The sequence below is a fragment of the Ascaphus truei genome, chromosome 3, assembly GCF_040206685.1.
Source record: "Ascaphus truei isolate aAscTru1 chromosome 3, aAscTru1.hap1, whole genome shotgun sequence".
Taxonomy (NCBI): Eukaryota; Metazoa; Chordata; class Amphibia; order Anura; family Ascaphidae; genus Ascaphus; species Ascaphus truei.
In genome coordinates this window covers 341,083,762-341,099,419 of record NC_134485.1, presented here as the reverse complement: position 1 = coordinate 341,099,419, position 15,658 = coordinate 341,083,762, and the positions used below count along the sequence as shown (strand labels likewise).

The 15,658-nt window shown below is 41.1% G+C and overlaps 1 protein-coding gene across 5 annotated transcripts in view; it reads left to right on the top strand.

Moving 5' to 3' along the window:
* Positions 1-5,722: 5,722 nt before the first annotated feature.
* The window catches only part of TMEM106C (transmembrane protein 106C), a 38,936-nt gene continuing 29,000 nt past the window's right edge, over positions 5,723-15,658 (top strand). For 2 of the 5 annotated variants that reach the window (XM_075591683.1, XM_075591679.1), the window contains exons 1-3: positions 5,723-5,880; positions 13,728-13,936; positions 14,976-15,039. In XM_075591683.1, the coding sequence (XP_075447798.1) occupies positions 13,744-13,936; positions 14,976-15,039 (257 nt within the window). In that variant the 5' untranslated portion in view covers positions 5,723-5,880; positions 13,728-13,743. Of the gene's footprint in view, positions 5,881-6,883; positions 6,939-13,727; positions 13,937-14,975; positions 15,040-15,658 lie in introns of those variants that run through there. The other 3 variants (XM_075591682.1, XM_075591680.1, XM_075591681.1) reach the window with 3 other exon arrangements.

Below are 15,658 nucleotides of genomic sequence, written 5' to 3'. Positions count from 1 at the left end.
TGGTGGCTTGCTAGCAGGGTTTGAACCCAGACCTCCCGCCAGACAGAACAATCCTGTTATACTCATGCAACACTACGGGAATCAGGAACCTATCTATGGCAAGTCCCTAGCTCCGCTTGTCTCTACTGGGACTCAGGGCCTAACTGGGACAGGGGCATTCGGCCTATGCCGGGGCGGTTAGCCTCCCCTTTACCGAAGCTCCGTCTCCTCTCCAGCCAGCTCTGAACACACGTGCGCGCAACCCCCTCCTTTTCCTTCCCAACTCCCAGCCCATTGGCTCAGTTCTATCACAAGGGCCCCGCGGGGTGCTGGGACCGGTGTCTCGCTACCTCCCTCCAATTAGCACCCTCCTCCTTCGCGGGCTTATGGCACGCTCTCCTGCGCAACCTCTGTCTAGGTCAGGTCTATACAGGTGCCAACCAAACATGGCGTCTTGCATGACGCGGAGCCTCCATATCGGAGTAGTCTACTGCAGCGTAAGCTCCCCCAACAACAAGGGTGAGAAAGGGGACCCCGGCTACATATATATGAACTAACTAATTATATAATATTACATGATTTTCACATCCAGTAAAAAATTCCGGAAAAAGTTTGTGTACATAACCTTGTGCATATCCATTGTTTACAATACATTCAATGTCTGTACACAGTTCAAGAAAAAACTACTCATACCTGTCAATATATTCTTACTCTTTACAAAGAACTATGAGATTTATTATGTATAAAAATGACATACTGTATGGACACTGGAAATAAAATTTGTTAGTTTTTTTGTGTTGTTGTTTTAATGATATTAATAGATGTTCCCAAATGTCTAGTATACAGTACAACATGTTTTGATGAAGGACAACATAAAAAAAATATTAGTTGTATTCATATTCAAACTATATACCATTTATCAATAACAGTAAAACTTTTGGTTGAACAAAATTAATACCCATACTGTAGAAAGGGAATTGGGAAGGTAGGGGGAAAGGATGGGAAAGACAGAAAGGAAGGAAGGGGGAAGAAAAAAGTGAAGAAAAGAAAAAGAAAGAGAAAAAGTTGGAAAAGATGATGGGAAAAAGGAGAAGAGGAGAAGGGGAGAAGGGAAATGGGAATGAGGGGGGGGGGGAGAAGGGAGAGAAACAGGGGTGGATGTTGGGGGGGAATTTGCACGGGAGCTCGGGCTACGTGATGTAGGTGGCGTCAATCTCCTGTTGCTAGGTGCCCGAATTCCGCCGAGTGTTCTTGCAGGCTTGGTATGCCGTTGGCTTTCCTCCGCATCACTGTTAATGCGCTGTGTGTGTATTGGCTTCTTGCGCATGCGCAGTCTGTAAATGGAGGGGGAGCTTGTGCGGGGACTCGGGCTGTATGACGTCGGTCTCCTGTTGCTGGGCGCCCGACTGCCGCCGAATGTCTTCACAGGCTTGATCACTGCACGGCTTGTTCTCTGTCTATGTGTGCATTGCGTGATTGGTCATCCCCGGGTGCAAGGTATTCTGGTCATGACGTCACTGTATAAATAGTTTGTATGTTTGTAGTGTCAGGTAACTCCTTGATAAAGTATCTTGAAGCACAAAACACGTAGGAGTGTTGCACCCTCCACCTTTTAATGCAGCTTTAATAAATATTTTTTATTGCCACAAGACCTGTTCTTCGTTGCTGTGCGCCATACAAACTACTTTTGGATATCTCAGGACTCTGGACGTGGCTGCACGCCTGAGGATTCACAGGGGAATATAATGAGTACTTTCATTTATTATGGGCCATCCCAATGAGGAAGGGAAGATATCATAATACTGCTCCCCAACTTCAGGGAATTATTGAGCCAAATGCATATGAAGACTGAGAACTACACTTATTGATTTAATACAATCCCCATGTGTTGTGACCTCTATAATTTGATAACTGTTATGGGACCAAGCACTTGAGCTCCTGCAAATACCTTTATACACTTATGTCCGATGTAGTCTGTAGCTTATAGACAGTCAAGGCGATAAGCTGCAGTTTTCCTAACTCAGGAGCTGCCTGGCTTTCCATCGTCCAATTAATTCTCCTCAAATGTTCAGTATTTCTTCTTCTATTTTTCCTCCCTTGAGGGAGCTTCATGTTCAGTGCACTGGAGCAGTCTCACCACCGGGTGCTCGCTGGTCCAGGCCTTTTTCATTTGCCGTCGTTCTGCTCCATACCTCCCTTCTTGGAAGGAGCCGTGCCTGTTTGAACCTTTATACAATTTCTAGGGCGACTTCTAGCCACAGGGTTTTGATGAATTCCGGCCCTTCAGCTAATCTCCGCATTTTAGCCTGCTTGCCGTTATGTGTGGCCTGGAGGCAGAATATCTAACTCCTTGGTCTCTGAGTAGACTAGATATTTCTTTCAGGTCCCTCCTTTTAGCCAGTATTTTTGGCGAGATGTCCGCGAAAATCTGAATGTCCGCTTCTTGAAAACGGATTGTGTTCAGGTTAATGGTTATGTGGAGGATCTCTTCTTTCATTGAGAAATAATGGAGTCTGGTTATAACATCCCTGGGGCCTCTTCCTTCGTAATCCCTGGGTCCCAGGGCTCTATGCACTCTATCCATTTCCAGTCTCTCGGTGGTAGCCTCTGGCAATATTCTTTGAAACAGTCTCTGTACAGATGCAGCCACGAAGATCCGAACACTTGCTTTGGAAAATCTGGGGCAATCTCCCAGTAATGCTGCAACATTTCTGTGACATTTCTGCAGACAGACTAATGGCCCATCTAATTAACATAGTGGGGTCCCTGGCAGTCCCATTCCACTGAACTGCAGTAAAATGTAGATAACCATTGGAAATAGGTGCAACCTCCGCTGATTCCAGACACCTGGAACCATTGGATGGCCTCTAACTACTCTTAATCATTAAAACAAGTTTTTACCCAATGACAATTTGTTTTTTTAAAGTTGTATATATTGCAAGATTCTTTATGTATGCCTAGCTAATATGAACCATATTGTGTATTTTCATGAATTATAGAACGGAATGTCTTGAAATGGTTGTATCATATCCTTTCCTTTATCTTTTTTGTATCATACTCCCTTTTCAGTGAAACCCATTTAAAAATTACTACAATAGTAAAAAATAATGTTTGTAATTATAGGTGTCAGATTTGGATAAAAAATCTATCAATTACCCAGATGAGACCCCTTAAACATGTCACTGGCAATAGTTAATGTTGGTCCTAGGAGGGATTGCCCCATTAAAGTGCACTATCTATTGATTTGTTCTTTGATTTAGTGTAATTTGATGCAAAAAAACAACAACTTTAAGAGAGAGCAAAGTACAGTACCTACTATAACTGAATTTGTTCACTTTTTTAATGACTCTAGCAATGTGTATATCAGATTCAAACATGTGTTGTGTCACAGTAGAGTATGTTTGTTTAACTATCAGTAGTGTATGGAGACACAAATAGAGGAAATGTACAGTATCACCTTATTCCGTGCTTGGCTCGTCATTTTACTACTTCACCTAAAAAATGTTTGTTAGACCACTGTCATGAAAACTAATTTTAATATTAAATATTTAATATTAAATATAGTAGTGTCAAGCAAATCATGGTCATTTATTATCCCTTCATCATGAGTCGCCTGCGAGTGAGAAAAAGCTTTGATGCGACTGGGAGGGGACCAGCTGCTAGTATGCAATGTAGTGTTAGTATGTGTACAGCACAATCCTGATATATATATATATATATATATATATATTTTATTTTTTTATTTTATAACTTTGTTATTGAAGAAATCTAGTACAATAAAACTGAGTAATATTGCAATATAAAGAAAGAGAACAGTGTGCTCACAATATAGTTATACAAATAAAACTTTTATCAGTATATTTAGGGGTTGGGGAAAGTAGGGAGGAGAGTAGGGAGAAGGGAATGCAGAATAGAGAAAAGGCATGCACGGCCTTCTTTGTTGACCATAGACAGAAAATGTCCATGTCACAGACATTATCAGTATAACCAAACATGTCATAGCATAGGAGCTGCATTATACTGTACATTTGTAAATTGTCCAGGTGTAAAAACAAGGGTCTCCACTTATATTTATGCATTGTTATTGAGATATGCTGTTAATTTTTCCATCGAAACAACATCCCAGATTTTATTTGCAATAAAATAATGAGTTCTATACTCCTCTATATACTGTGCCACTGGATATTGTTATGCAATCAAGATTGTGATTAAACAATATCTGGTTCATTGGGGACATTAGTCAAGCTCAAAACTTAATTCAATAGGGGCTACTTTAGGGCATGGCTGTCATGTGTGTACATTTGTGCCAATTTACCCATAATCTCTCCAACAGGTAGGTTATATCATATGGAACCTCTCTGGTTCTCTTTAATAATGGTGCAAATGTATGAGTTAGCAGCTCCTCATATATCAGATTAATCTTCTTGATAAAGTTAATTTCCCCATTGAATCATGTAGTTTTCATTAAGTTAATTATCTATGTGATATATAGATGAAGCAATACATTTTCATTAAAGATATTTTTGCACATGTATTCAAATTCGGTATTCTAGGGAAATTAGAATTAATAAAGTGTCTAATATGAATATATATGAATAATTCAAATGAAGACATTTGTACAATTTTTGAAAACAGTTTTACAGAGCTCTTGAAAATATAATCTGCAAATTTGAGGTTTGTCTGCATTCAGACAGTAAATCTATTCAGATTACTGCCTAAATACAAATGTAGGTTATTAAATATTGGAGTTAATGGTGATGGAAAGTGTGTTAAATTATATATCATCCTACTTGAGCCACACGCTTTAAAAGAGTGTTTAAGAATTGTGTGAACTGAAGTAGATTTTGGTCTGTTTTTCTTGGGCAACCAAAGGATGTATTTGATAGTACAAGTTGTACAGGGCTAATTCTAGGTGAACTTGTTTTCTATAACCATGTACAGTACAGTAGTGTCAAAAGACAATCTGACTCAATTGAGCATCATTATAATACTGTACTTAGAAAAAATGGCTAGGCCTGTTGCAAGAGACCAATTTCTATAATAAAGCATTTGTTCTCTCTTTTTAAAGAGCCGATTTGGGAGCATTAATGGGCAGAGTATGGAAATAATATTGAGTAATATTTTTTACTGCTGCTATTCTTCTATGTTATATTATTTCCTATCCTTGAGATCATTAGTATGGCATATATAATAAATCAGCATTGGCTTTATATAATAGTATTTGGTGTTTACTCCATGAAGCCTTTACTTTATTAAGACTTGGTCTAAAATTTAAAAAGTCAACACAATCCATAATTTACTGTTAATTACCAACAGTCACTGTAACTTGATGAATTATTGGGGCAACCAGTAGATAAACAGGCAACGTCAGAGGCAAACTCATACCTTGTGTATTTTAGCAAGTAAATACAAAAATAAGCCTTCTGGGTGTTTCCATTATCACATTTTTAGCAGCGCCCTCAGATACCCAATCATTATTAATGTCCAATTAAACCAAATATTTTATACAATCTAAGTTCGCTCTTCATAATGTATCCTGCAGTATTGTGCAGATACTCTATGTATCTTCATAATCAACCTAAATGCACAACTATTCCGAAACATAGCGTTTTAAACTGTAGAACATCACATATTCTTGAAAACAAACACAATAAACAAGCGCACTAGCGCGCGCCGCCAGCACATGCTGCTACTGCCGCGTCACACAACAGAGCGAAAAAAAAAGAAAAAAGCGTTAACAGGTGCCAGCGCTTCCGCTTCCGGTCTTCTCGCTGCTGTCAGGACTCATGGGCGGAGCTTTCACGGCTGCGCTGGTACCAGGCTGTGATGGGGTTGCAGAGGTCGGAGATCATAGCGCTTCCCTGACAGCTGTTTCCTAACCAGGTGGGCGCGCGCCATCAGGTGAGTGAAAGAGAAGTGTCGTGGCCGCGGGGACACACGGACGCGCGCTCTGTGGGAGAGCGTGAGATAGGACTGGGTATGGACCACGTGACTGGCAGGGACCCTCCACTTGTACACTACAGGCAGAGGGAGCCAGTATATATGTACAGTACAGGCAGAGGGAACCAGTATATATGTACAGTACAGGCAGAGGGAACCAGTACAGTATATATGTACAGTACAGGCAGAGGGAACCAGTATATATGTACAATACAGGCAGAGGGAACCAGTATATAAGTACAATACGATACAGGCAGAGGGAACCAGTATATGTACAAGAGGAGAAATCCCGTATCACATAGTACAAGTGAGAGGCAAGGGGCCATCTGTTGGTATAATACTGCTTCTAGGGAAGCACCGTGTGCTTTTATAATACAGCTGATAAACATAACCCTACTTGTATAGTACAAGTGTTTTTAGGCTAAATCTCTGTCTCCATAGAGAAGACCTAGCAGATGGTTATGAAATACCTACAAAAATAACCTAATCTTGGCAGCAACATTCTAATATAGTGAATAATAGAAAAATTAATGTTTACAGTCACCACCAGATATCTGACCTTTCAGTCCAGGCGGACTTTTATCTGCAGCCCGTGGCACATATTTAATTCCCCTAATTAATGTATCCACTGCAAGCATCTCTTATAGCCGGACAGAAAAATAACAATTCCCCTTTACTTTTAATACTGACTGTTACGCCTTCTTTTCTTGAGTGACAAACTAGCAATGATGAATGCAGTTTCATAATCAATAGCAGAGGCGCATATTGTTGCGAGGGCCTCAATTATTTTCGTTTATTTTTGCCCAACTTCGGCTTCCTAGACAACACAGAGCATCTCGTAACTCTGCGAGAACAGCTTCCCTTTGTTGCTGTCAGGTGTTAACCATGTAGAATTTATATTTTCGTTTCTTTTAGTAGGTGAGTCACAAGGCATGTGACATGGTGTATTAACATTAATATTTACTTCATTACACTTTCAAGGAGGAGATCAAGTCATTGCAGACGAGGTGTGCCAATTGGTTAGTCTCTACCGTCAATTTCTGTGTTTAATGCTTTTTTACAAGAACATTTTAGGGATAAATGTATTATTCACTTAGTAGATTTATGCAGTGAGCTTTTTTATTATTTAATATCTGTAGTTAGTTCTGTGTTTTATTATACTTTAAGACAGCCATGTATTTTAAGACACACCACTACAACAAATATCAAACGATAAACGTTTACTTGAATTAAGTTTTATCAAGTTATTTTTCACTTGCCAAACAGAGTTCATTTGTGCAAGTTGTTCAGTACAGTAGCTGTGGTTTGGTGATTGCTAGTTTTTTTTTGTTATAGACTTAATGAAGGAATGTCAACATGTTATTTCAAACTGGGTGAGAGGGAACAGTCACACATAGAGGGCAACAATTGTTTTGAAACAACAATTCTATACCTTTTTTTACCATTATGCGGGAGAGTATTTGGAGATGAGGTTTAGCATTTTAAGTAGACCGATTTGTGAATGGAAGACTGACCATGAGAAGGTTGCTGTTGTCCAGAGACCAATATTGAGGGAGTTAATCACAAGAGTGAGGTTGGAGCCAGGTACCTAATAGCAATGCCTCTGTGCTGGAAGTGGCAAGGTTTGGTGTGGGATGAAGGACAGGGAGGAGTCAATGAAGAGTCTTTTGGCATTATTCTTGGGGTATTTGGAGAATAATGGAGTTTTAAGCAGCGCTGGTTCCCACCTTAATGAAAAGATTGTAGAAAATAAATATTGGATGGAGGTATCCTGTGGGTGCTGCACACTTATGTTGCTTAGTTCAGGGGTGCTCAACTCCAGTCCTCAAGATTCCCCCAACAACAGGTCATGTTTTAAGGTATCCCAGCTTCAACACAGGTGGCTCAGTCTTGGTTGAACCACCTGTGCTGAAGCTGGAATATCCTTGAAACCTGACCTGTTGGGAGGAGGGGGAATCTTGAGGACTGGAGTTGAGCGCCAGGCTTATGTCTTATAGTGGGTAGAGGATCTGTGAAATGGACTGTGCTACTAGTGATTACTGAGTGTTAGGGGCAGTATGTGAGTGTAATGCAAGTTTGTGTTACATGTAGAGGAGACTGCAAGTTGGAGCACCCCTGCCTAAGGCCGCGCTTATAGTGCCATCGATGGCGACACGATGGGTGACGTCACCCGTCGCCACAGGCGAAAGTTATATTTGGCTGGGCGGCGGCGGCGCGGGTTTCCTGGCATTTGATTTGTTCAGGGGCTGTCACATGAGGAAAAATCAAATATTGCCGGCTACCAGTTTTCGCTCCATCGCATTGTCGCCGCAGCGCTTACTATAAGCGTACGCGGCGGCGGCAATGCATTTGTTTTCAGGAGACTACAAGCGCGGCCTAAACCAGAAGTTCTTCATAGCATCTCTTTTATTTTGTCTAATATTACGGTTACATAAATGAAACCTGTGAATGTCTGTTACTTAATCCTATGTGGCAAAAGAGTAGAGCACTGCCAGAAAAGAAAATCAAAAAAGGGCCTGGTGCAAAAATGATAATCATTTATTAGGCATATAAGCCAAAAAAGACAAACACACTAACGTTTGACAACCTTGCACATTTGGATCACCACCTGGGGGTTACCCCCATTTTTCCCAATCTTACTTAATCCTGTGGCCTCTTCACCTCATGGTGGTAATGAAGGTTCCATTGCTTTCTTAATAATAAAAAAAATTATTTTACTTTGATACTTTTTACAAGATTTGTTTTCTGTATAGTCTTGTTTGAGTGCTGACTTTTTTTTCTATATTTTCTTTTTTACTGGCTTTTTTTTTGCTAACAACTTGTTTTGGGTTTTTCCCAAATGCTTTGTGCACCTCTTTTCTAGCTTTAATGATTCTTACAATGCTGTTTTCATGTTTTTCAAACAAAATGCTATTATGGGCCAGAAGTGTACAATAGCAGTGTGGAATGCAAAAAAATCTGGGATTGTTTACTTTGGAAAATAAAGCTGATTTGTGAACATTCTAGGGAAATTGAAATTTAGCTGGCCCTTTTTTTTCACTGTCTGGAAAAAAAAAATAAGGGCCTAAACAATCAAAAAGCTGACACTGTGTTTCACTGGCTTAGATTTGCTCCTTTAAAAAAAATATGTATGTATGTAGATTTGAGTAGGATCAGCTCAGCAGCTCAGGGTGTGTAGTAAGAACCGCAAATTAACATGGGCACTCAAGTGACATTTGGTAGATAGAATTGTATTTAAATACACATATACAGCTAAACCCCGTTATAACGCGGGTCTCGGGGTCCACCCCCCGAGACCACCGCGTTACTAACGGGGTCGCAAGAAAAAAAAATGGCCGCCGCGCTTTAGCGCATATTCATCCCGCGGGGCAGGAGATGGGAGCGGGGATGTCCCTCCTGTCCCCGCTTCCCCCTGTCACCGCGGGACAGGCCGCGGGGCAGGAGATGGGAGCGGGGATGTCCCTCCTGTCCCCGCTTCCCCCTGTCACCGTGTGACAGGCCGCGGGGCAGGAGATGGGAGCGGGGATGTCCCTCCTGTCCCCGCTTCCCCCTGTCACCGCGTGACAGCCCGCGGGGCAGGAGATGAGAGCGGGGATGTCCCTCAGGTCGCCTCAGATCCCGCTGCCTGCATGGAGGTGGTAGCGGGGGGTTTCTTCTCCCCACCGCTGTCCCTGGCGCTCCCGCTGCCTGCGCGGGGGGAGGGGGGGGAGCGGGTGGTGGTGCTGGTCGCGGCCTTTCCTGTGCTCCGACCCCACCCCCCGTCTGTGTAGAGTGAGAGAGTGTGTGTGTGTATGTATATATGGGAGAGAAAGTGTGTGTGTGTATATGGGTGTGTGTATGTGGGTGTGAGTGTGTGTAAGTGTCTGAGTGTGTGTGTGAGTGTGTGTGAGTGTCTGTGAGTGTCTAAGTGTGTCTAAGTGTGTGTGAGTGTGTGTGAGTGTGTGTGAGTGTGCGTAAGTGTGCGTAAGTGTGCGTGAGTGTGTGTAAGTGTGTGTGAGTGTGTGTGAGTGTCTGTGAGTGTGCGTAAGTGTGCGTGGGAGTGTGTATGAGTGTGTGTGCGTGTGCGTAAGTGTGTGTGAGTGTGTATGAGTGTCTGTAAGTGTGTGTGAGTGTGTGTGCAGTGTGAGCAATGAGGAGTGTGTGTGCAGTGTGTCAGTGTGTGCAGTGTGACCAATGAGCAGTGTGTGTGCAGTGTGCAGTGTGTGTGCAGTGTGTCCAATGAGCAGTGTGTGTGCAGTGTGTCAGTGTGTGCAGTGTGAGCAATGAGCAGTGTGTGTGCAGTGTGCAGTGTGTGTGCAGTGTGTCCAATGAGCAGTGTGTGTGCAGTGTGCAGTGTGTGTGCAGTGTGTCCAATGAGCAGTGTGTGTGCAGTGTGTCAGTGTGTGCAGTGTGAGCAATGAGCAGTGTGTGTGCAGTGTGTCCAATGAGCAGTGTGTGTGCAGTGTGCAGTGTGTGTGCAGTGTGTCAGTGTGTGCAGTGTGTGCAGTGTATGTGCAGTGTGTCCAATGAGCAGTGTGTGTGCAGTGTGTGTGCAGTGTGTCCAATGAGCAGTGTGTGTGCAGTGTGTCAGTGTGAGCAATGAGCAGTGTGTGTGCAGTGTGCAGTGTGGCAGTGTGAGCAATGAGCAGTGAGTGTGTGCAGTGTGTGCAGTGTGCAAAAAAAAAAATGAAAAAAAAAAATTTTTTTTTAAATTTTTTTTTTTTTTTTTTTTAAAACGGGAGCCACGGGAAAACCGCGTTATAACCGAATCGCGGTATAACGAGGCGCGTTATAACGGGGTTTAGCTGTTTATTTTTTTTATATAAAGCATTCATTCCAAACTCCATATAAATAAATATATATTGCAACGTGTGTTTACAAGGTACACTCAAGATAGGTGTCCCGGCCAAAGTTTATTAAGTGTCCTTCCATATCTAAATTGCAATGGCTACACACCAGTCATCATATGCATACATACAGGCATACCCCGCATTAACGTACGCAATGGGACCGGAGCATGTATGTAAAGCGAAAATGTACTTAAAGTGAAGCACTACCTTTTTCCCACTAATTGATGTATGTACTGTACTGCAATCGTCATATACGTGCATAACTGATGTAAATAACGCATTTGTAACAGGCTCTATAGTCTCCCCACTTGCGCACAGCTTCGGTACAGGTAGGGAGCCAGTATTGCTGTTCAGGACATGCTGACAGGCGCATGCGAGAGCTGACGTTTGCCTATTGAGCGATATGTACTTACTCGCGAGTGTACTTAAAGTGAGTGTCCTTAAACTGGGGTATGCCTGTATGTAATAGTGCAATAGATAATTATAGTTTTTATAGAGAATAGACGCTACAGTGTACCAAGCATACTAGCTTCAAATAGTACAGTAGTAATCACTATTCATAACAAGTGATACATAGTATGGACTTATATTAAATATAAGTGATGATTAAACTCCATTATGATGTTTGGAATCATGTAGCTTGATAACTTTGTGTTGAAAATCTAGTCCAGACTTTGTCAAAAGTGATCAAATGGAACTCATGACCTTCTTATCTTAATACTTTCACAATTGAACACTCCTTGAATTGGATATTCGTTTGGTAATCACTCCCAACTTCCTAGCTAGGTACTGTATAGCCATCGCTGCTGTCTCACCCTGGTGTTTAGCAGCAGCAGCTCTTGACCCAGCTTGCTTTTTGCCAGCAAGGCTTCTTTCAGAGTGGAAATTCACAGGATATCAGCGCCCACTATTTACATTGAATGCCCGTATGTGACACCACATGCATTTAAAATAAATGAAACAATTGCCATACAATTAAATAAAATATTGTCATTAAATACAATATAAAAACTATTCCAAAATGGAATTGTACAAGCATTGATATCTGGGCGATATGGTATCAAACAAATCAATCAATCTGGTCTCAATTTACCATTTACTTGCTGCTCTTATCCCAATTCTTTGTACTTTACTTCCCTCTAGTATAACTCTGTAAAGTGATGCCTACTGTACTTACGCGGTTGTCACTAGATAAATTAAATTATAAATGCATGCAAGTCTGCCAGTTGCAAGATCCATGCAAAAAAATACCCTAGATTTAGTAAATACAGAGCTAGCAAAGTTTATTGTGCCCTTTTAACCCCAGTTTTGCATCTTGTGTTAAAGGCCCAGATTTCAAGCTTGTTTTGCAAATGGTCACACCTAATTCCAAAACTCTGTACAAAGCCGGAATAGGATAAATATCTAGATCTCTTAATCATGTATGAAAAAAGGTGTTACAATAGATTTTGAAAAAGAAATGGCTGAAAACAGAACTTGGCTGAAGAGGGAAAAAAATTGTATTTTTCTTTAGTGTATTTTGGAGAAAAACACTTTGTCTTTTACTGAGATTCTTACAGTAATAAATAATAAATCTGATTCTCCAGATGCACAGTTGATTTTTCTGCAGTGCTTCCTCAGGTCCATTGCCAGGATTCTGTCTGAGGTAGAGGGTTTTGGCTTGGTGGTGTGGCTCTAAGGTACCGACGCCAGAACATATTGGCACCACAGAGGTGACCTGGCATAGCCCCGATACAATCTGGCTGTTTGTGGGGGGGTCCATAGTCAAATCAGGTTATACTCGGTGTCAATGTATAGTGTACTCTGAGTGCATCCTGACCGCACTGGATGCTGACACGGAGTGTAACTGGACTCCAATGCAGTCGGAATATACTCCGTCAGTATAGTCTGAGACTGCTCTATGCACTCAGTACAACATGACTGCACTGGCGCTGGGTGTCATCCTCCTCTTGCCTCACTGTTTGAAAAAGGGCTGACACATTGGAGGGGATTAGAGAGGGTGACACTTGGGTACAGTATCAGGGGGAGTTTTAAGTTGGGCATTTTACAGTGGGCCATGCCTGTTAAGGCCCTACACTTTGTACGCCTATGTGCTTCATGGAAGCCAAATTGTTTTTCTCTGAATTTACAGGTTTCCATGATTTAAGTTGCATATATAACATTGTGTTGAGTTGACTTACCTTCTTTGTTCTGGAAATGTAGAGGACCTTTTTAGACAACATTTTAAACAGATCCTTGCACTTCTATGGAGTCAATGGGACCATGCTTCCCTTATCCTTTTTAGTTTCATTTAAAGCCACATCAATTTATAAGGTGTACAAATGTAAATGTAATGTGAATTGTGTGCTAAAGATACTTTAAGGATCGATTGTTGCATTATTCAATATTTTCTTTGTATAAGATCTTCTAAATGCACAACATGTCGTCATTTTCTAAAATGGCTTCATAAAAATTATTTTGCTTATATGGTGCTGATGGTGGACTTTACAATGTAGATAATATTTTGCAGGTACTGTACAATTGAAGACCTTTTATTTATTTTGGTGTCTGAGGCACAGGCAGATAAAGATTTGTACGCTTCTTGGTGCATGGCTCTCCTTACCTACTGTAGCAATGTATGTTAATGTTTGTTATTTTATTGTTTTCGTCCTCCAATCCTATTATACTGCGCTACACATACTGTTTGTGCGTTATAAATAAAAGCTAATAAAGTGACTTGTCCAAGGTCACAAGTAGCTTGAAACTAGGACGCTAGTATTCGAACCAGGTATGTTTTTTCACCACTAAACTACGCCTTCAGCCCTAAACTTTTCACCTTAGAAACCTACATAATAATGGGTTGTATTCAATGGGGCATACTCTATGTATCATATATATATTTTTTTTATCTGTTAGCCAAGAGACTCAATTTGGGAATTATGTTTATCAATGGGTTAAAATGCCTTCTGACATCTTGTTTATTTTCTGTCCACAAAATAGATGGTTAACAGTGGCCATGGGGTCCACAACTTCTGCATACACCAATCGCTCAAATACCTTAAAGCATTGTCATAACACAGAGGAGGATGATGATTTGCTAGATGGAAAAGACAGAGAAGAAGATATTGCTCAGTTTCCTTATGTGGAGTTTACGGGACGGGACAGCATTACTTGCCCGTCCTGCCAGGGAACTGGGTGCATACCTACAGGTGAGATCTGAAAGTGAATGTTGCTACAGCCGAGCCCTGTATTTCTAAATGTTCTCTACAACTTCTACAGATTCAGTAGATTTGCGAACCCTTTGAATAGAAGTTCTCAAGAAAAATTAGTCAGATAGAAGCAAAGCAAAGAGCTATATGGTGTTGCATCCTTCCTCGAAAGACCTTGATAATTATATTTCCCCGCCTTGACAATTGGCTTGTTGCTCCTTGACCTATTGTATTTTTTTTGTTTGTTGTATTATTATTAAAAATCAACATTAGATCATATTGTACTGTATCAGCAAGTCTAGTAAATGACTCGGCACACATTAACAGCTACCTGCCTTTGTAAATAGCCACCTAAGTTGAATCGCCTTGAGACCAATACTACCAGATGGAATCTGAAGTCCTGAGTGCAGATTGATTTGCAATCACCTAGGTAAAATAGGTAATGTTAGCACTAAACCTTCTCTTTTTTTTATTTTATTTTTAAATACCTCGTACAATTTATTTTTCTAGTACTGTGTGGTGAGCTGAGTTTATTCATGTTACTGCAGATTATGTCCTCCTTGCACCATTTTTGTTTCTTTCTGCTGTAAGTAACCAGACATTCAAAAAGTTATGGTGGATAAAACAAAGTGGCAAAAACCCTCCACCGGTCAGTGCACACCAAATAAAAATACCACTTGGGGGTACATTTTCATGTCTCGGACAGGAAAGATATGGTTGCAGCTCTGTCTGAAACATAAAAATAACACTTCTGGGTACATTTATATTCGACATGGGACATTTGGTCGCAGCTGTTTTAACGCGACCAAATGGCCACCGCGACTCACCCCGCAGTTGATCCGCTGCTTGAATCTCCACCGTCAGCCTCTTCTGGTGGTAAGTTTTTGTATGTTTAGGGTAGGGGTTAATTTAATGAGTTTTAACTGGTAGGGGGATAATTTAATGTTTTTTTTTTGAAGGTCTGTGTGTTGTGATATCGGTTGATGTTTGCTACTTATCGTGCAATGAAATTTGAAGTCCTTTTTTTTTTCTTTCTCAGAGCATGTTAATGAATTGGTAGCGTTAATACCATACAGTGACCAGCGGCTGCAGCCCCAGAGAACGTAAGTAATGTATACTGTACATAGTGCAGTAGCTGTATATCAGCTTTACCATTTTGGAGTTCTTGGCTATAAACCTTACCTGATATTTATTTATTCTGGACTTGAAGAGATTGCCAACAGATATTTTTAAAACGTGGATATATACACTTGGCACCCTAGCACCCAAAGGCCTCAGAGAGGGTTATGTGTTCACTCCTTTTATTTAACTGAAGGTCATCTTAACAGCTTTTCAATGTTACAGCCTTTTCACTGGTCATTGTATAATCTGGTGCCCCCCCGCCCCCCACCTCTCCTTTGATGCACCAGAAACTTATACAGTACATGTCTCCGCCTGTTTCTTTCTGTAAATGTCTCTACAAGTTCAGAGGAACCACATTCCTAGACATGTTACTATTCTCTATTCTTAAAGGTATCTCTGTACCCTCTTAACACACTGATTACTCCTCAGTGTGGGTGTAGGTTATGTCACTGACTAACAGTAGCTACAGTTAACATACAACTACACATTTATTACCCCTCCATGAACCTAGGGGGCTACCCCCCCTTGGCAAACCTGACCATACCAAGACTAAGTGGAGTTATTTGTATGAAACACCTTTTAACTTAATTATGGCCAAGA